Source organism: Saccoglossus kowalevskii, chromosome 7, assembly GCF_978046115.1.
Source record: "Saccoglossus kowalevskii chromosome 7, keSacKowa6.1, whole genome shotgun sequence".
Lineage (NCBI taxonomy): Eukaryota > Metazoa > Hemichordata > Enteropneusta > Harrimaniidae > Saccoglossus > Saccoglossus kowalevskii.
Genome location: NC_140647.1, coordinates 19417820 through 19439177, shown reverse-complemented (window position 1 = coordinate 19439177; position 21358 = coordinate 19417820). Strand labels below are relative to the sequence as shown.

The window sequence follows — 21358 nt, the reverse complement described above, 5'->3', positions numbered from 1 at the left end:
ACTATGATTGTAGTTTCTGGCTTGGTTTCAAGAACCCACACAAGTTGGAATATCTGCATTATTTGGCATTAACTGGTTCACACTAGTCTCATCGCAATTTTCCGGCCAGTTTATGCAAACTAATGCAGTGACCTCTTGACAGGAACCTTGGGTGGACCTCTCACAGATTTTTATATTTCATTTCTTCAATTGTCTAATGGAAATGTGCATTGTTAACAGCAGAGCTATCTCGGCCGAGATGCTGCTTGTTAATACTATTACATAAAACAAGTCATTGTTAATGATATAGTCCCCGTTGGAATTAGGGGAAAATGTTATTCATGCCAAAAATATGCACCAAAAGCATAGTTAATAATTAAAAATTAGATGTATTAAATGACTCTTCCATATCGTAATATATGGTCAGAAATTAAACAGGATATGCTATTCATGCATTTTCATTTGTCCAGGCTACAAATGTACAGAGATACGAAACAAATCTCAACATGTATAATGTTTGTATCAAATTTTCAAAAAAACAAACTGACATGAACATGTATTCCTACTTGTATATTAGTGCCAAATACCATTGAAATTGGTCTCTAAAGTCTTAGAGATATAGTAGTATAGTCAAAAAGCAAGATGACCGCCAGTCAGCCATCTTTGATCTAAAATGTACAATTTATGTACCAAAACAAAAACATGCATAAGATACATTTTCAAAAAACCGAATGGCTGCCAGTTGGCCATCTTCGATTCAATCGTAAAACGAATCATCATAGACATGTATCCTAACATGCATGCACAAGATACCAAATTTTCAAAAAACAAAATGGTTGCCAGTCAGCCATTTTGGATTGATTCAGTAAACCACTGCATGTACATATGTCCCGGACAAAGTATTGGGCACATGCAAAGAATGAACAGATTTGGTCTAAAGGGTTCTGAAATGTGGCACTGGACGACGGAAGGACGGACAGAGACCGAATTATATTAACTTCGTTCGAACAGGGACTAATAAGGATTAGAGTAGATTGTATCTATAGTTTACATATGTGTACCAAGTTTAATCTAAATCTAATGACTGGCTATTTTGATAAATCATAAAATTGCCTAATTTATGCAAATATTTAATATGCATGGATTTTAAACATGAAGCAATCAGGTGCATGGATTATCAAAAATTATATATCACGTTTTTTTAAGCTTGATGAGTAGTACTAGAGATAATTTATACAAAAAATTTGTACGCACAGAATTCAACCCTAAACTAAACATGTACATTAGAGAAATAAAGTATCATGTTTCATTGAAATCTTGATGCATCATGGTTTTTCAGAAAAGTACATAATTTATGCAAATTAGGCAATTAACATTTTACAGTATTACATCTTCATAACATTACCAGTACATGGAGATTCACAAATGGTGATTCATCACTTAGTGGAAAGGGTGGGTGAAGAGCGGTTAAATTTAAAAGCTGTTGACCAGTATCACTTTTATAGCACCAAAGTCGTGTAAACAAATTGAGATGCAGTGTACAATCCCGGGGAAAGGACTTGGTTGAATGGGGCTTAAATTTTACCCCTAAACAACTACCCCTATCACATAATAGGCAATGTTTACGTAAGGACCCAATTGATTTGTTGGAGACAAAAAAATAAGAGGAGGACACAAAGCATAAATAATTAATGAAATAACTGAAGAAAACGTAGTTTCATTTCTGTTATTGAAAAGCATTTGAAAGTGTCTTGATATTTTTACAAGAAAATTTCCCATAAAGTGTGTCTGATATTTGAACATGGCAATTTTTATGTAATGTGTCCAGCTAAATGTTTATCTCAAGTACAATTTTTTGCAGAAACTGCTGTGACACCTTGTTTTCATAAACCCCCCCCTCCCAGAATTGTAAAATTACACTATTTCACTTAACATCACATACAAATTTACCACAATCAAGGACAATCCTCTTTTATTTATTTTTTAAGCAGACACTACCATATGTCGTCATATGCAGAGAAATACATTACAAGACAAATATAAAGTTTACAATTTTCAATAGAAAAAAACAAAAAAACAAGCATCAATACAAGGCAGTGAATGACATTTGAATTACAGTAATTTGTATATTATGCCGTGGTATCCATAGCAACTGAACTGTTCAAAAGTCTGAAACCCTGAAAATTCATTGATCAAATGACATGAATATTTAATTCTCTGATCCCTCTCCCCTTACTTTTAAGACCCAAAATATCCATTTCACGTACTCCTGAACAAATTTCTGAATGTAATACTGAACCTGATGCAAATATGAGAATTGTAATAATTTTATAATAGCTTGTGGAAATAAAATCAGTACCATACACTAACTACACGTCTACCAATTGTTTAAATCCAGAAATTTCTCAGAATATTATGGTTGACATAGCAGAGAAATACACACATACAGTTTTGAAGCAGTTATCAAGAGATATTGGTTAAAATATGAATTTACCATGATTGATTAATTTTAAATTTACTAATAACTTAAGGAGTCATTTTAGGAACGCTTATTTTTTCAGTTTTTTAAGTCTCTCATCAAGGCTGGCACAGTTCGCCTGGATGGCAGCCATGTTGGAAGCGAAGGAATCTTGTAACTGTGAAGAAAAATATTAGACAAAATGTTAGTGACATGTTAATTACATATTGTGAATGACATAGCCCCCGTCAGTGACTATCAAGTCAAAAAGAGCAATGAACAAATTCTTTAATGAAAGTAATTGATTTACAAGGTAACTTTTTGTTTGTATGGGCGAGTGTTTATGCTGGAGATGGGTGTATAATGTGGGGTAATATTAAGTTGATTATACACTGTAACGTCCACCTGTGACAACTTCAATATATTATGTGAATATTGGTAACTAAACCAGAAACATGTACATATTTATACAAACACAATCAGTTGAGTGTAATTGGCGAGTCCCACCTCTAGGTAATTGTCAACATGTTGCAAGTCAGAAGCAAATGTTTTGTTGTGCACTGCTCGGATATTTGACCTCTCCTTGTTTTTGTCATTATCTCAAGGTGTGCAAGTCACTAGTGCATTACTATTACTGTAAAACCATTTATTTTCACTGGCATTTAATTTCACTATTTTGATGTTTTGAACAATTTTATGTTCACGAAATTGACATGTAAACAATGAGTTCTATAGTATGTTCACATGGATTTAATTTAGCGGATTTTACTTATTGGCAAAAATATCGAAATTAAAACCCAGTTAATAATTAATGCATTTACAGTAATCCACAGACGAATAAAATTCCATTTGAATTGACTTTTTTACCTTTTTCATTGTAGAATATTGTGATTTCAAACTTGATGATATCTGCTGTTGAGTGGTATCCAAGTGACTAAGTGCCTGACTAAACTGTAATGCTGAAATAAACCACAACAAGCCAAAATTTAATTGACGATGAGCACACAACAAATTTGGGGTATCTAAGCTACATCTAATTGTCGTCACCAGGAGCTCACCAAATTTGATTTTTTTTGTGATTAACTACCAATTAAAACATATCATCAGATTTCTTTGACTTTTATAGTATGGTTTTATTTGATTTATATTGTTGATCACAGAAACCTGATAGAATAGATGGTCAGCATAATATTTTGTGCACAATATATGGGTGAAAACCCCATAAAAATTGTAAAAAAAATTGTTGAGCCGTTGAGCCATATCTCAAAATTTCAATCAGTTACGTTGTGAGAAAATCATATGCTGGTATAAGATGGGTACCGGTACTCTTGGTATCACACATAAGGAAATTCTCATGAAATAATGCTATGGAGTTAGCTTCAAAAAGTCTCATTTTTGCATACATTTTTTCTCCAAAAAATATTTTCTACTGAATAAAAAAGCTCAAAAGTTGATGATGACTTGTGTCCAAATCAACGATTATGTAACTCTTTTAAGACCAAAAACTGTGATCATTTAGAAATGCCTACAAATAACATTACAAAGTGAATTTAATCACAATGGTTGACTCTTGTGCCTCGTTCCTGAACCAGAATTCGCTGAAATCCACGATAATGCTTGAGGCCAAGTTTTTTGAGCACTTTTATCAGAAACCTTACTGGTACTATAAATCATGAAATTTTGACATAAGGAGTTATTAATATTCTGTCAATATACCTTGGTTGTGCAGTACTTGGAGAGAGTTCAATCTTTCCACAGTCTTTGGTAAAGTCTCTGCTATACCATCCCATCTTTCCATCATATCGTATAATTCAGATATCTAATGAACAATAAAAATATTACAAATTAATAAACAATCTATAATCATTTGTTGTTGATTTTTACCTTTGAGCTTTTTACAAAAATTATTTGACAGCAAGAGGTTCAAAGCACAGTTCATCAATTTAAATTACTTTCACTTGATAACACATCATCTCTATAATCTTAACTTTTAGATGTGCAAAAGCAATATATTGTGGCGTTTTTAGGACTACGTTATTTCATGTGTCAGAATACATAATTTTGTAAGTGTGTTATATGTCACCTGAAAACCCCAGTGTACTGGGGTAGCTCAAAATGGTGGAACATATACAACAGTAAGTAAATTGTTAAACCTTAAAATCTTGAATGTTCTGAGTGTTCCAGAGTCAACACATGACAATGAATAATGATAATCAGGGAATAGAAGTGCCATACTTGTCCTATTACTTTTATTAATATCGAATGGGTCATTAAAATACAACTTATTTTGACAATACTGTAAAATGACTAATTTTCACTAGGTTTGAAATTCGCTTATTTACCATTTCAGGCATATTTAATGGGTTTTAAATTCACGGTTTTATCATTTAGATAATGTGTTCTATGCTAAATTTTACATATTCACTAGGTTTTAATTTAATAAAGCGCATTTTCCAGTCAGCGAAATAAGCAAAATTAAAACCCAGTGAATAATTAATCCCTCTACAGTAAACATACTCTGTTTGATTAATGTAATAGCATGAACTAATAAAGCAAATTCAGTAATACAGATGATGTACTATTAATTATCATTATACATCTGTCACCGTAACGCCATAAGTTACAGTGTGCCGTAATTTTGCGGTATTTTACGGAGTATTTTCATCCTACCATATTAGGAAATGCGAATTCCAAATATGGAATGATTACGCGCGTAAGTGTCCGCTAATAATAAAAACAAACATGGCTGCCACTAGGGTTTGACCGGACTCCATACAAAGAAGTTCGCTGATTTCGGCATTCCCATGATGTATCCTTGGAAGGAAAAGATGTATAATAATAAGGTTATTACGAAGATACCTCAAAGTATGCACACTCAGACAGTACGCTGTCGCATCGACCTCCGCTGCGCGTCGGCCGATACTGCCGCTGTACTGTCTTCGTGCATACTTTGAGGTATCTTCGTAATGACCTTCTATGAATGGAACATGCGGTATTTGTGACCATGGACATGACACAGCTTATGAGAATAAACAAATAAACAGTGTAACCATAGACCCTCTAACAAAGATAATTTTTAAGTGTTTTTTTCTTGCTCAAACTTTGTAATACATGGATACACATGAAACTCTATAATCGTACTTGGTTGGAATTTATACGTTTTGAGTTATTGTAACCATGAGAAAAAAAGTTGATGACCGGGTATCAATAACAATATATATGGACAAAATAAATCTATTTTCATAATTATTTTTTTAAGTTACCCCCCCCCCCCCCGAATATGTGGGCCTTTCTGTGTGACTAATACAGCTTGTGATGAGCAAAGCAAACATGCTTGGTGCATGGGTGTTTACATGCATATATCAGTGTACAATATTGTAACTGTGATCATAACTTTTATAATGCTAAGTAAGAGTGTTAAATAATATATATGGACAATATATGGCACACCAAATTAAATGAAACCCTGTCATGTAAATATACATTATGCAAACAACAAAACATACCAGGATAACTGTTTAATTATGGCATATGGATATGAGTATGTGTAACATTGTTGCAAGCATAGTAATTTTAGAAAAGACACGAACTAATGATTCAAGACATTCTCTGAACAGTTTCACAGAAGACGCAGGAAGTCAAGATATTTTAGCAGCATCACTAAAAAATCCGCAGAAACTGTGGTGGATGCAGGGAAGGTGCAGTTAAAATATATAAAGTTATGTCAGAAAAGGTTCTTAGTAGCGAGTGAAAACAATAGCAAATTCAGAGAAGATGTAGCAAGTTCAAATATATAAAGTTATGTCAGAAAAGGTTCTTAGTAGCGAGTGAAAACAATAGCAAATTTAGAGAAAATGTAGCAAGTTCAAATATATAAAGTTATGTCAGAAAAGGTTCTTAGTAGCGAGTAAAAACAATAGCAAATTCAGAGAAAATGTAGCAAGTTCAAATATATAAAGTTATGTCAGAAAAGGTTCTTAGTAGCGAGTGAAAACAATAGCAAATTTAGAGAAAATGTAGCAAGTTCAAATATATAAAGTTATGTCAGAAAAGGTCCTTAGTAGCGAGTGAAAACAATAGCAAATTCAGAGAAGACGCAGCAAGTTCAAATATATAAAGTTATGTCAGAAAAGGTCCTTAGTAGCGAGTGAAAACAATAGCAAATTCAGAGAAAATGTAGCAAGTTCAAATATATAAAGTTATGTCAGAAAAGGTTCTTAGTAGCGAGTGAAAACAATAGCAAATTCAGAGAAGATGTAGCAAGTTCAAATATATAAAGTTATGTCAGAAGAGGTTCTTAGTAGCGAGTAAAAACAATAGCAAATTCAGAGAAAATGTAGCAAGTTCAAATATATAAAGTTATGTCAGAAAAGGTTCTTAGTAGCGAGTGAAAACAATAGCAAATTCAGAGAAAATGTAGCAAGTTCAAATATATAAAGTTATGTCAGAAAAGGTTCTTAGTAGCAAGTAAAAACTAGCAAATTTAGAGAAGGTGCAGCAAGTTCAAATATATAAAGTTTTGTCAGAAAAGGTTCTTAGTAGCGAGTAAAAACTAGCAAATTTAGAGAAGGTGTAGCAAGTTCAAATATATAAAGTTATGTCAGAAAATGTTCTTAGTAGCGAGTGAAAACAATAGCAAATTCAGAGAAAATGTAGCAAGTTCAAATATATAATAATAGCAGTTCCAGAGAAAGAAAGAAGTTGAGTTAGTGAATCAAAGAGCAAAAAAGCTAATGAAATTTTCATGCCTATATAACATAATAAATAAAAATATATGATTAAAATCAGCCAAAACCCAAACACCTTTAAAAATAAAAATATTGAAACAGGTAATGTAAACATGCACCCAATGATTACCTGCTTGCTCACTTCATTGTTAGGTTGCTGAGCCTTGAATAGAAAACAACTACTATAAGACAACACTGGTATCAATTTAGATTAGTACAAGTTGAACTCAGTCTTGATGCATTTACTCATTCATTTCTCTACAAAAGTGCAAGTTGTTTTTTTTTGTTCCTGCATTGCTGGGATGATTGTGAAACAAATAGTCGAAGTGACTAATGCGTGGAGACAAAAAGTCAGTACACAACAACATAAACATATTTATAGGAATGCTTTCAATATCTAATTAAACAGCCGATCACTTCAATTAAACAGTACCGGTATGTCTAAAATTGGACACTGCTTTTATTTCACCCAATATGGTCATTAAGTATATACCACAGAATTTTTGTTTGGGCTGGGCATTATTACTGTTTATAGTTAAACTATTGGACAATAATTTCAGCACAAAACAAGACAACACACATTTATCCAAAAATATACATATTGTACTTATAAATGTATACGTATCTGTATGCTTGTTGACACATCAACACCAAAGACATGTATATTATAATTATATATTATTGTTATGCAACACTACATTTAGACCTAATACCATGTCTATTTTATCAACTTCCAATATTATGTCTACATATAATACCATATCTACAACACAACATACACATATTATATACCAGAACTACTATACCAGGTCTATTGCATCTACTTCCACTATCATGCCTACAATATCTACAAATAATACCATGCCCATAAAATCAATATTCTATACAGGGTTTATTGCATCTACACCTACAGTGTCTACAAATTATACCATGTGTATACAACATCTACATCCAATACCCAGTCTATTTTATTATCTTTCAATACCTCATCATTAAAGGAATCAAACTCTTCATTTTCATTTTCATTCTCCTCCTCCTCCTCCTCCTGAGAAACATGTTAATACCGGAATAATTAAAATCAAAAGTTTAAAACTATACGATAACTACAACAGTGAGACAGCGGTAAATGATTACAATGATTCCACGCTAAACATCATCTTAAATTTCCAAGGTATAATATTCCGCCTTACTGTCTCCACATATTACACTTGTTAAGAAAGAGGCGTAGGATAATTGCGCCACCACAGTTAAAATAGAGAAATGTCAAGCCAATCAGATGGCTCCTTCTTTCTATTACAGAGAAAAAAAGGAGTTAACTCCATATTGGATTTGCAAAGGATTGTGGGATCGCATCTTCTCCATACAGCCCCATGTAAAAACCAGCTTTTTACCTCCTTTGTTTTCAAGCAATGCATGATTCTACTCATTCATTCATTCTTATTTGTGTTTTATTATTTTATGTGTCACGGTTGAAAAAAACGTGCATCTATCTTGTCCACTAAAAAGTTTTGGTTGAATTTAAAATCAGTTTTAGAAGACATTTTAAGTGTGTGACAGTATCCAGAATTAAAACAATAGTGGACTTTTAGACTTGATTTGTAGAAAGTGACTGACACCTTTTTTTTAGCCTGTTTAATGAACTGTTGATGTATAAATGTAATGCAGGGTTATATATCTTCATATATCAAAGATCACCACCAACCCTCCAAAAATATGCCACACCCCCTTCTCAGTTCCTAACATCATGTCTCTATAAACTGAAGCTTTGAATCCTAGGAACAAAAAATGCATGGGAAATTTAAATTATCTGTTTTAACTGTTGGTAGAATGTTTTTGTAGTGGGTGCTTACTTGGAATAGGAATGGAAATATTTTGAAACAGTATTTACTGCATGGCTGGTAACTTGATTGCAGGACTGGTTATATTTTTGTCTGGAACACAATTTTATGGAAATTTCAAAGACATACACCATGCATACACCAAATAGCAGGGGGTAATTTAAAGGTAGATCAGTCAATGTTGCAAGAATTTGATACCTTATTTGCATTTTAGGATGAAAGAACCCACTCACCAAATGTCAAACAATTTAATGCTTTCAGAAATAGAAAGATAGATAGATGCATCATTGAAATTATTTTGATAAACTTGAGATTTCTAACACATCAAAGAAATCCAGTTTGCAAGTAGAATTGGCAAAAAATATGGTGTTTAATAATAAGGCTTGCTTTGTGTTAAACCGTTGCACTAAGCGTAGCATACAATTGGTCATCAAGTTACAGTATAGGAGTTTGTATGACATTTATTTTCACATTTTCCAGAAAAGTAATGTGTTTGTATATATTTGTATTTAAAGATGGCGGAAAAATCTCGGCTGAGATAGCGCCGCTGTTAGCAATGCACATTTCAATCAAAGAACTGAAGATATCATTGAAAAGTAACAAATCTGAGAGACGTCTACCTGAGGTACCTATATGTATAGTATTGAAGCAATCAGGCTTCTGAAGTCGAAAATATCACTTTTTACCAAAAATGACAAAGTATTCATCAAAATTCTAGAATTGGAGATATCATCATGAAATGAAAAAATCTGAGAGAGGTCTACCTGGGAGTACCTGTATGTAATATCAAATCAATCGGACTTGCGGTTCTAACAAGAAGTCCAAAATATCACTTTTTACCAAAAATGACAAAAATATTCATCAAAATTAGAGAATTGAAGATATCATCTCGAAATAAACAAATCTGAGAGCGCCCTACAGGTAGTTACCTATATGTATAATATCAAAGCAGTCAGACCTGCGGTTTTCAAAAGAAGTTGAAAATATTCATCAAAATTATAAAATTGAAGATATCATCACGAAATGAACAAATCTAAGAGAGCTCAGTCCAAAGTACATATACATCAAGTATCAAAGCAATAAGAATGGTAGTTTTCAAGAAGAAGTCGAAAATGTAAAAAGTTGACATGGATGATAAGCTCAGCTCAACAAAGTCGACAGGGGAGCTAAAAAGTTGACCAAACCAAATCAAAAAAGAGCTGACACCCCACTTGCAACAGTGGGGGAAACCTTGCATGTGTTACTATCATGATTCTAACAAATACAGAACGCCAGGTTAAACTATGTGCAATTGATATTTTTCCATTAGTATCCAGGTTTAAAGGCAAAATCTCAACCACAAGGAAAAATACTGTGGAATACTTTATTTTCGCTGGAATTAATTTTCACTGAAAAGGCTTTTTGGGCGTTGTGTATGGAATTTATTTTCACTGATTTTTGATGAGTTTAATGTGAAATATAGGAGTATATTCGCTGGATTTTATTTTCACGGAATCATCCCTTCAGCGAAAATAGTGAAAATAAATTCCAAGCGAAAAAAAGTATTCTACAGTACATTTCACTCATTGGTACACTGCAGGCCAGAAAAGGAAAACCGAAGAAGTACAGTAAAAAAAAAAACAAGCACCAGAGTAGTGGAAACAACAGGTTAAGTGCCTGAATAAAAGAATTCAATTGAACTTGTATACCGACACATAAGAATAATTTGTACCAGACTCTACATATATAATAAATTAAGACAACAGGCATCACATGGATTGCAAAAGCGAAGGACAAAGCAAGGACTAATACTATAGATAACAGATTGTAAATACTAAGGCTTGTAACAAGAATAGAACATCAATGCTTCAAGACAGATATTTTCTATGAAGTGTAACTTAGAATAGAAGTGAAGTACTGGCTATTAGCTGATCTAGTATCTTAAAGCATCCTTCGTTAAAAGCTACATGAATATCGGTGTTATACATGTAATAAGCTACAAATTTAATTATTAATTTTCAAAGAAAACAGCAGTTCTTTAAAACATTTTCAGTGATGTGTTACATCTAAAGCATAAATCACAGCATTGGTTAAAGCTTGAGGTATAACTAATATAAATACAATCAATATTCACAAGGTTTTACATCTGATGATGAGAGAAATCAGCTACCTAAATTAAACCCACATGAACATGTAAAATTACAATACAACTGATTGTTTTATTGGTGAATCTGTGAATTAAAAACCAAGTGAATACACTCAAAATATTAAAATGTGATACATCTGCAGCAAGTGATCCTCCACCACTGTGATAATCATTCGTAAATGACATGAGAATGAGAATGAATAACTCACCCTGCTTTCTTTACTGACATCTTCCACAGACTTCTTTTTCGTTTTAATTGTGTTCAATCTTTGTAGCAGGCCCTGCAAACGGGCGTCAACGTGTTCCAGTTGTATTGGATCCAACAACGTAGTCCTGGCTTGCATGACAGCAACTGCATCCTATAAAATAATCACACAACCTATATTAGATTAACCTAGTTGTCCTGAGATAAATAAACCCAAAATCAATAATAGCTGGTGTACAAATCTCAGTATGGAGATCACATTTCGGTCGAGCATATCATTACACACAGGTACAAGCAAGACCGTCAAGCCATATTTGACAACAAGGAACAGTTGATCCAGTTAACAGTTGATGCATAGTGAAGTGGTAAGCTGAATAGGTGATTTTCCGTACAATTGCGAGATGCATGAAAGACGCGCGTCGAACGTCTGCCGCAAAAATCGAACGATTTGATTTTGAACTCGAATTTCCTTATTTCGTAGCTCACACCGACCGGCCAATCTTCGATAGAGGAATATTGCTTCCGAATACCCTTATTTAATCGAAATTGCCTATCATCAAATGTGGACAGCACATTATTAAGCATGGAAATGTCCCCAAAATACTTTCGCGTTTGTCGAATCCCACGCGATGTTTGACGCCACTACGACGCTATGACCTTTGTTTGTCCTGTTTTTACGTTCGATTTCACGCATAACGCGTGATTCTCGCAGTGTACGGAAAATGGTCTATTGACTTCAAGGGTCATATATCCAACGTTCACGAACTCATGCAGTTACCGTAGTATGGAAGTTGCGGTTACTGCTGTTAAATACTGATAATAAACTCACCACAAGGCCATTTGATTGTGTTTCTCTTCTCAGCAATGACTGCAATAAATTAATTAAAGAATGGGATATAAATTCCATTGTGGTTAATTAAAATGTCATGTGATGTCTAAACAGGTAAAAATTTTTTACAGCAGATAAAAAGTACACAGGGAAAAGGCAGGACATAAAATGATGTGGTCAATGATGCCCTCTGATCACCTAATTTGCATGAAAATAGCTCAGAGTGTTCCTATCACCTTTAACTTTCATACAGACTCCTTAAATTTGTCTAAAAATGTAAAAATAAAAATAAATTTCAGAATAAAATTGAAGAAAAAACAACAGACAACAGAGAATTTATGACACAACAAGCATTCATTTATATTGGCCTGCGTACATCATTCTATTTGTAACTAAACATGATGATCGACATTCGGCACCATGGACAGCATTGCGTTAATGCTACTCTATCGATAATCAACTCACAAGTTTCTGTGGATCCTCTCCAACCAGTGTCTCTAATTTGGCTAACCGCTGTTCCAATTCTGCTATCTACAAACGAACAATCAACCAGTAGTCAATGGTACATATAAGTGGACAATACATGAGATATAACATTTTTAGATTTGTTGATAAAATGACATTCCCACCAACAAGGCTTTCAGCTTTAGAATTCTGTGAAATAACTTGGGTTACTAATTGCCGTAAATATAAACACTATTAATGAGAATACAAAATGAAGATATACCATTGAAACTTCACTAAATTTAGCTTGTTCAGGTTTGTAATATAGTTCATAGACCATATGTTGTCCATCTGTCGCTGACTGCGCCTCAGGTTTCTTAGTAGGACTTCCAGCCATCTTCTTATAAGTATCTAGTTGTCCTAGTAATTTCCTACAATATCCACAATGTCAATAAGTAAGATGCACATTAGTATGGATTTGTCATTTGCATCTACAGATTTTCATGGCAGGGTAGTCGCACATGTCTATAGAATTGAATTCAATTCCAGAGGATGTTACTATATAAGCTTTTTAGAAATGGCGTTATTATAGAACCATGAATAATTAAAACATGCACAGGAAATGTAATCCCTTCGTTAAATATTCACCCCCACCCTGTTCCCCTATAAAGAAAAGTTTGCAAGTTTGAGAAAAAAAATGCAACAAACTAAAGTACATTTTCTGCCGAAGTAAATGAAATAACGACCCCTCTCCTAAACGAAAAGTTTAAGTTTGTCAAGCCCATGTTTTAACTACCCTTATTCCCTTAGTCAGAAAATCTCTGGGAAAGTCTTCTAAATCATATACATGTACATGTATGTGCATGACAGTGTAAATGCTACAAAACATACTTTGGAAGCTGAGACTGTGGATCTGCTAAATCTAGCAATGGTTCTGTAGTCAGTAGTTTCTCTAAATGTAAACTATGTAACTGGTCTTGTAAATTATGTACTTGTTCAATAAGTAGTACAGGAGAGTCATTTACTTTAGCTTCTTCTTTGGCTGTAGTCTGAAAAAAAAAATGAACATTTTTTACCATTTCAAAGTTTGCATGTCTCAATTCAATTTTGAAGCTACTGAGCATATGTGCAATGCATTGTGGGAGACAAATTCAAATTTTAAACCACAGAGCATGTTGCAGAACATATGCAATATAATATAATTTTTGTTCTCGTATCCTATCATCGTGACAAAATTTAAACAAAAAACATATGTCTTTTTCAATTCAGTCTGGATCTCCACAAATAGATTTTATGAACACACAGACAGCATAGTTAGAACCTTACTACAGTATACATGTAAGTGACGATACATGATATTACCTTGATTTGTTCCACCTCCTCACTTAACTCTCGTATTTCATGCTGTAGTCGTTGATATTTCTGAATTGGAGTTTCTGGAAGTCCACTCTCTTCACCAACCTAGAGAGTATTGAAAAAAATATTGCTTTATAACTATCATTGTCAACGGTTGCCATTAATTGTTGTCAATTAATGGTGTAGTCATGGATACCAATTCATAAACATAGTGAAACTATGGTAAGCTTTCCCAGATGAAATTATTTATAAATCGTCAGTTTTAAATCAGAGAACAAGCCTGACTAGTTGTATTTGTAAAAGTACAAAACAATAAAATCACAAACTTTCGAATCAGACCAAGAAAATGGGAAAAAAGTCTATGAATGATTTTATCCAAAATTTGTAAAAAATTGGCCATGATATTTCATCAAGCTTGACTAAAAATCATGCGAAATCGCTACAAAATCCTAGTTTTTCTCTCCAATAAGATAGTCAAATAGTGAACGTAAACCTGGCAAACCAATCAGTTCATAAATATTGCTGCGTATCGTGTTCCCCTGACAAGTTATCGGCATAAATCAGGTAAATTGAGAAGGATGGAGATTAACATAGAATTATGCCAAGAGGCAGACATACAAAAATGTTAACCTCTAATACGGTAATCTGATTGGCTGTCATGGTCATGAGGTACAATAATAATTGTTGTCAATTAATGGTGTAGTCCTGGATAGTGAAACTATGGTAAGCTTTCCCAGATGAGATTATTCATAAATCGTTTTAAATCAGAGAACAAACCTTACTAGTTGCGATTGTAAAAGTACAAAACAATAAAATCACAAACTTTCACTATGAATGATTTCATCCAAAATTTGTAAAAACAATTGGCCAGGATATTGTATCTATTTTGACAGAAATCAATTGACGCACGTCTGAGTAATGATTTGAGCAGATGGACTTACAATAAAAAATGGAGAATACTATATTTACTCTATTATGCGTGTACGTCAATTATAGATGTTTCTATGGTCAAAAGAAGCAATATTCTAACAAATGTAATTTTGGTTTATATGATATTCTATTGGAGATGCACTTTACAGGTACTGTGGTACTGTCCCAAAAATATGAAATTAAAGCATGAAATATTGAAACAATCGCTGAGATTCAACACTGATGTCACTCACCATTTCATATTCAGTTTTTGAAGTGTCATATCCAGTTTTTCGATATTTACCAATGCGATCTGAGAAGTCCAGATTACCAGCATCCAGCGAGGAATTTTTAAATTTCTTGTACGCTGAATTGGGAGGCATCGCTATCCTCTCTACACTTTCACTGTTCAGTTCATCCTATATAATAATAAAACTAGAAGTTATGGGAAAGCATACATCAGGCACATGACATGTTGGTTCTCGGACAACTAATGAACTGACTAGCAACGCCTATTTTTAAGGATGCTGTACCGTTTTTGGTATTGATTTTCTAAACTGATATTTTCATATAAAATATTTACTGAACAACACAAAGCTATATATTGATGGAAAGCTTATTTCACACTGGATATGAAATCGACAAGATAGTGTGTGTATGGACGTGTATAGTCACGTGATCTCTGTGTAAACACAGAAAGCCATTTTCGGTAAAAAAATAATTGAACCAATGAATAAACAAATTTAGTGGAACATTGGCAACAAAACAGTTTTTCAGACGACGTTCACCACCATTCCGTGTTAATTGAGATATATATCTACATGATAGTTGGAGAAGAAATAATAATTTAGCTATCTTGAAAAAACAATGCGATCCGGTTCTTTCCGGTATTCAGAAATTAGAACATAATTACGAAACAAATAGGAAAATAGAAAAATCCCAGCGCGGCTTGAGAGGGAACATATCGAAGAGTGTCAGTGCAAAAAATTAGTATAATGCGTCCACTAAAACTCGAGATCAAAGGCCTGCAGTTGCCGTGAATCGCTGTTTTGTTTAACCGAGAAAATGGCAAAAACAACTTAGCAGCAACGTATCGTCGGCTAACTCAAAATCCGTTTGTCCCATGGATCAAAACAAACTCATAATGAATAGTCATGGTATCTGTCTGTCATAATCACATAGATGTGTGGATATGCGTGGTCGCAATTGGTTATAAAGTACGAAATTATGCTCCCAAATCCAATAGGAAACACTGTTTCACAGCGTGACAAAGCTGCGCCAAAATGACGTCATGATTTACATATTCATTAATACGTTGTGGGAGGAGACACTCTTTTTCTGGAAGACTCATTACCATAAATTGCCCTCCATGGAAGGTCATTCTCTTGCTCAGCTGCTGAACCAATAACTGTGGCTGAACGCACCACCAGAGTCAACTACATGTAGTTTTCTTTCCAAGATTTTTGTTTTACTGCGCGAGATGTCTCGACGAAGATCTGTATTATCTGATTTGAATGGCAATGAGGGGGAGAGAAGTCACAGCGAGTGCTGAACTGAATCGGGAGATGCGATCACTTAGGTTTAAAGTTGTCTGTCGATCGGGCGGTGAATTTTCAGTTTGTTTGCTCCATTATTATTTTGTTGATTTGTAACATAACCTGTTCGCCATTAATCGTGTTTTCCGTTTTTTAGTTCCCAAAACTGTTGTGACAAAAATAGTGTGATGATTCTTTTTCCATCTTCAATGCGTAATACATAGTACCGGAACAACTGCTGGTGGGGACTACTGCCGGTATCTTACATTCAATTCACTTTCTATATCATGTATAACAAATCTAACTTCATTGAATCCATCAAATTATTTATTGAGAATGTGAAGATTAAGAAAAATATAACAGGTAAAACAAGGATGCTTACACACACGCTTTTACAGCTGCTTGTCTCGTGCTTTACGTGTAGCCATGGTGTAGCCAAGTCCAGGCCCAAGTGTTTCACTTCCGACTCATTGTGGTCGGAGTCATGACACGTAATTTGGTCACAAAAACTAAGTCTGCCATGTGCTCAAATTTTCTACCTTCTGTTTATACCTCCATGGTCTGATCAATTAAATCGTGGAAGGTACCTTCCACGACTAAATTTTCATAATAATGGCTTTACATACTGTCGACGTTCTTCTCCAAATTTCCTTGCATTCGTTTTCTTTCGTCACTGTCATAGTCGACCCCAAGACGGTTTCATAGTCAACTGCTTGAAGAGCGAGAAATTTGTGGACGATCGTAAGTGGAATGCATGTAACTTGTACCTCGGACTACTAATACTTGTATTACTAGTCTGAGCTTGTACTGAATGCAAGAGACTGTTTATATTTGCTATGGGTGGTGACTATTATGCATATTACCTGTCTATTATGTCTTTGGCTGATTAATTAAAACATAGCTTTCAAAACAATGACATGTGCTTTTGTTTTTAATTAACAAAAATTGTTTTTTACACCCTATAAAAACATCCAATTCACTTTTTTTCCTACTGAGTGTTTGCTCCTTGTAGTCCAGCATTGAAAAATACAAAAAAGTAGAATTTTGGGTTTCAAAGCAAAAAAAGGTGTACAGCATCCTTAAGGTGTTAATCTGGTTTATCAGAGGTACATTATGCAATATGCCACACCTGCTCTCTCAAAAATCGTTGAAAATACCTATTGCTTGCATACATTGTGTACTTTTGTAAATAACGACTATATGTCAAAAAAAACGATAGCAAATCCCAAAACTTGGTAGAAATGAAAACCAAGATTTGTGAAAGATATATCACTTTGAATGAGTTAATGCTTGTACTCAACGTGTATGAATATATAATAAATTAATGTAATACATTTATTTTGATTTTTACTTTTGAAAGACATTTTAGAACTTTTTGTATGGAGGATGGGTGTTTATCTTGACTTGGACAGTGTTTGTATGGCACATTCCTCATTTCTGTGACCATTCCACCCAAAGCAAGTGGTCTTATTATAACTGGCACACATCAGATGAAAAACAGTGTTGCAAGTCTGCTCTATTAGTTGTCTAAGGTTGGTTACCACATACAAAAAATACAATAGTCTAATAGTCTGCAATAAAAAAAAGTCTATTGCGAGATATTTGCTTTACAGCGTCAATTACCAGTAGTCAATATTGAGCAGACACTGTGTTGCCTTCACAGTTGAAGCCCAGGAGTTCACCAACAATCACTGGAATCAAGTATTTTACATATCAAACAATTAATTAATTATCACAATATCACCCAGGATATTTGATTTCCATGATTCAATAATATAATAATGAGACAGCTGGGCACACAATGACTAGCTACAATCATATTTATCAAAATATCATTATTAAAATTATTATTCTCAATGTCTGTACTTTTCATCAGAATTATAATAAATATCAGATGCACTTCAATGGACAAACTTACAGGTTTGTAATCTTGATCCTCTTCAGGCAAATCACTCGTCTCAAATACGTCTGGTTGCGATGTGTCCTGACAACAGTCAATGTCAAAAGTCAAGTTTAGAATGAAATCAAAAGCGATGATATTACAGGATGTAATGATAATACACATGAACATCATGCCCTAGCTTCAGTGGCAGCTCCAGTTAAGCCTAATATCACAGCTAATTTACTTAATGGATTAAAATTAGCAATACAAAACAACTGTGTCCCATGATTCCTTGGTGCAATCTTAGAGATTGAAAGCTTCCTTTTTATGAGAACACCACATTCATGCTCAAAGATGATCTTCCAAAGACACAACATAAATAATGCAGTTGCTTCTCACAGCATTATCCTCATATGAACATAATTGCTGTTAAATGTTCGAGTTTGGTTTTCTTAATTCAAAATACAGTAGTTGTCGCAAATACTATAGTATTAGAAGGGCTACAAAATGTCACCCTTCATACAGTGATGCATACAGGATTGATCTGTGGTAATGATCTGCTTGTGTATAACAATAGACTTACGGAGGTAACCATGCCCGTTTTTAATTGCCTAAATTGGGGAACATCACACATACAGACATCAAAATACAATAGAAGATGCCAAGAAATAAACAGTTTCTAAAAATAAAACAAATGCAACAATGTAGGGGGAAATATGGGGGGAACGTGATGTGAGATGTGAATTGAATTTAAAACAATTTTGAAAACTATTTTGTTAAATATTGAAAAATAATTATGATGGGGGTACCAATTTATGTAAAATGTAAAATCGATAATGATTCACCATAGAATCTTGATAAAATAGAGAATATTTCAACAATTTGTTATGGTTACTCGGTACTGTGTTGAAAGTAATTCTTATAATAAAACAATATTAGAGTGTCAATGAAGAGCATAGTGTCAATAATTAATAATACTAGCATAAAAGTGGCGACCCGGACACGCCCCATAAAACAATAGAGTTCAGTGGTGATCTACTGATGTTAATCAAACAAAATTCACAGTTTCGCTATTTCGGTTTTTTACACAAATATGTCCACCGATCAATTACTGAATATCTGTTTCACTTACGATCCCTGGCAAATCAGCATACTTCGGGTCCGCCATTTTGTCTGTCAGTGACGTGTCATGTGATCGGTATTGTTTTGATTCCCTTCTCTAGAGGTCGCTGTTTCATTGTAAGTTGAAGGTATCACACCACATTTAACAAAACCATAACGATTATAGTTTCGTATCTCTGAAAGAATTGCAGTAGATACGCACAAGCTCAGTACAAAAAGGTAAAAAAAAACAACTATTGATATTTTTGCTAGGGTTATCATTGAAACGTTGTAGAGTTGCAAGTTCACATGCAGCTACTGTGGTGCATGGTTTAGCTGCCAGTGAGTTTGTGTTATCGAATCCAACACAGGTCGTTATTTTATTTATTTTTTGTACTTTTCCCAATCTGTAATAGCTCGCCTACGATTTACTCTGCAAAGAAGTGACTTTCACTAACAGAAAGTTTACAGAATACGTATAAAATCATTAAAATCATATTAGGAACTTACAACACGTTTTGTTGGACAGACTGAGTTGGCGAAACACAATGCCATCGTGAAATTATTCAACCACGTTTTAGCAGGAAGTTTTACCATTTTTTTTCTGCAATTAGTTTCTTTGTTCAGTATTTCTACTAAATATAGGTCTTGAGTTCATAATATACATCAATGATCAACTAAGCAATATTGGTGTACAAACACCAAATAACAACGAAACACCAGACCGACCGTGACTATATATTATATTGATGTCTGAAATTAATGCCGAGCTGCAAAAAACACTTATGCCCCCAAAAAAATTACCAAAACCAATGATAATTATCAAACCTTGTCACGATACCACTAAGAAACTATTTAAAAAAAAACAAGTTACAGATACCTTGGCGATGCCTTGAATACAGAGTAGTAACGATACACCTTGCAGACCATCGAATCAAAAAGTTTCTCGAACTCCGAATAAACGTATCATAGTTTGAGAAGGTGCTTACGGGAAAAAATAAAGCAGAAAGAGAACATTCCTTCAAATGAAAGAATTCATGATATTCATGCATATTTAACAAATCTCACAATATACTGTGAATTTCATAAAGACATGAATGTTTTTAATATGCATCTGCTAATGTATTGTGATTGCTCAAGTTTGAAATTTGAAATTTATAAAACATTTAAAGGTATTTTATATAAATAAAATTCATGTATTTAATGAAATTCAATTTAGAAAATATTATTAATGTTTAAAGTTAACAACACTGTCTATGCCAACTATAATACAAAACACATTCTTCGTACACTCAGTATCTCTCAACATTAGATTGGACATTTGATAGTTATCTGTATTTTACAAAAAAAAACGCAGCTAAAATAACTTTACCATCATAATATAGGGAACACGGCTGTGCAAATAAAGAACTGACACAACGGTTACCATAGAAACATACAAATTATTTATTACCATCAAACACTCTAAAACTGTTAAATGACAAACAGTTGGAACACTAATGAAACTTACATATTCAAACAGGAAGACACACTATCTGAAATCAACATCAGAAAATGCGTGAAACCCATTATGTCGGTTGTAGCATCGACAAACCCCGAAATCATATGTGGTTCGAACTCATCTAATGTATGTTAGGTGCCGATTTTTCCAGTCTAGATAGTGCAATTTTACTTGATTTGATCGCAACTAGTATCATGGTTCCCGTTATTTTCGATTACGTTTGGTAGGCTATATTTTTGGACGAGTTAGACGTGTATATTTGTCATAAAAATGTACAAAACCAGGCATAAAACCCGGTCATGTTTGTTCACTGTTGAAGGCACACTTCGACGAAAACACGCATATTGGTAGTCGGGATGGTAACATGAGAATGAGGAAGTTCAACATTATCAATTCCCACTAGTTTGACAGTCGGTAAGCTTGAGAGTAACCCCCCCCCCCCATTGGAACACCATAAAACGACTGGTTG

General features: G+C 33.8%; 1 protein-coding gene across 3 annotated transcripts; it reads right to left on the bottom strand.

Annotated features, from left to right (window-relative positions):
* Positions 1-1924: 1924 nt before the first annotated feature.
* Positions 1925-19485, bottom strand: LOC100375464 (dynactin subunit 2-like). Of its 3 annotated transcripts, XM_085501262.1 has the most exons (14): positions 19420-19485; positions 18324-18389; positions 15125-15289; positions 13968-14066; positions 13497-13654; positions 12889-13036; positions 12627-12692; positions 12162-12200; positions 11337-11486; positions 8150-8209; positions 7295-7327; positions 4154-4256; positions 3305-3396; positions 1925-2615 (listed from the first exon to the last, which is right to left on the bottom strand). In XM_085501262.1, exons 1-14 carry the CDS (start codon positions 19453-19455, stop codon positions 2529-2531), a joined length of 1302 nt encoding a protein of 433 aa, XP_085357388.1. In that variant the 5' UTR covers positions 19456-19485; the 3' UTR covers positions 1925-2528. The 3 variants fall into 3 exon arrangements, with proteins under 3 accessions (XP_085357388.1, XP_006813965.1, XP_002732686.1); XM_006813902.2 differs by lacking the exon at positions 8150-8209; XM_002732640.3 differs by lacking the exons at positions 7295-7327; positions 8150-8209.
* Positions 19486-21358: the final 1873 nt, after the last annotated feature.

What these genes read in the sequence shown, in the direction of transcription:
- LOC100375464 (XM_085501262.1), bottom strand. Translation starts at nt 19,455, where the DNA reads ATGGCGGACCCGAAGTATGCTGATTTGCCAGGGATC. An exon ending in GAGAGGATCCACAGAAACTT is followed by an intron (nt 12,201 to 12,626) that starts GTGAGTTGATTA and finishes AATTTATTGCAG; the next exon opens with TCATTGCTGAGAAGAGAAAC. An exon ending in AATATTCTACAATGAAAAAG is followed by an intron (nt 2,616 to 3,304) that starts GTAAAAAAGTCA and finishes TTTTCTTCACAG; the next exon opens with TTACAAGATTCCTTCGCTTC.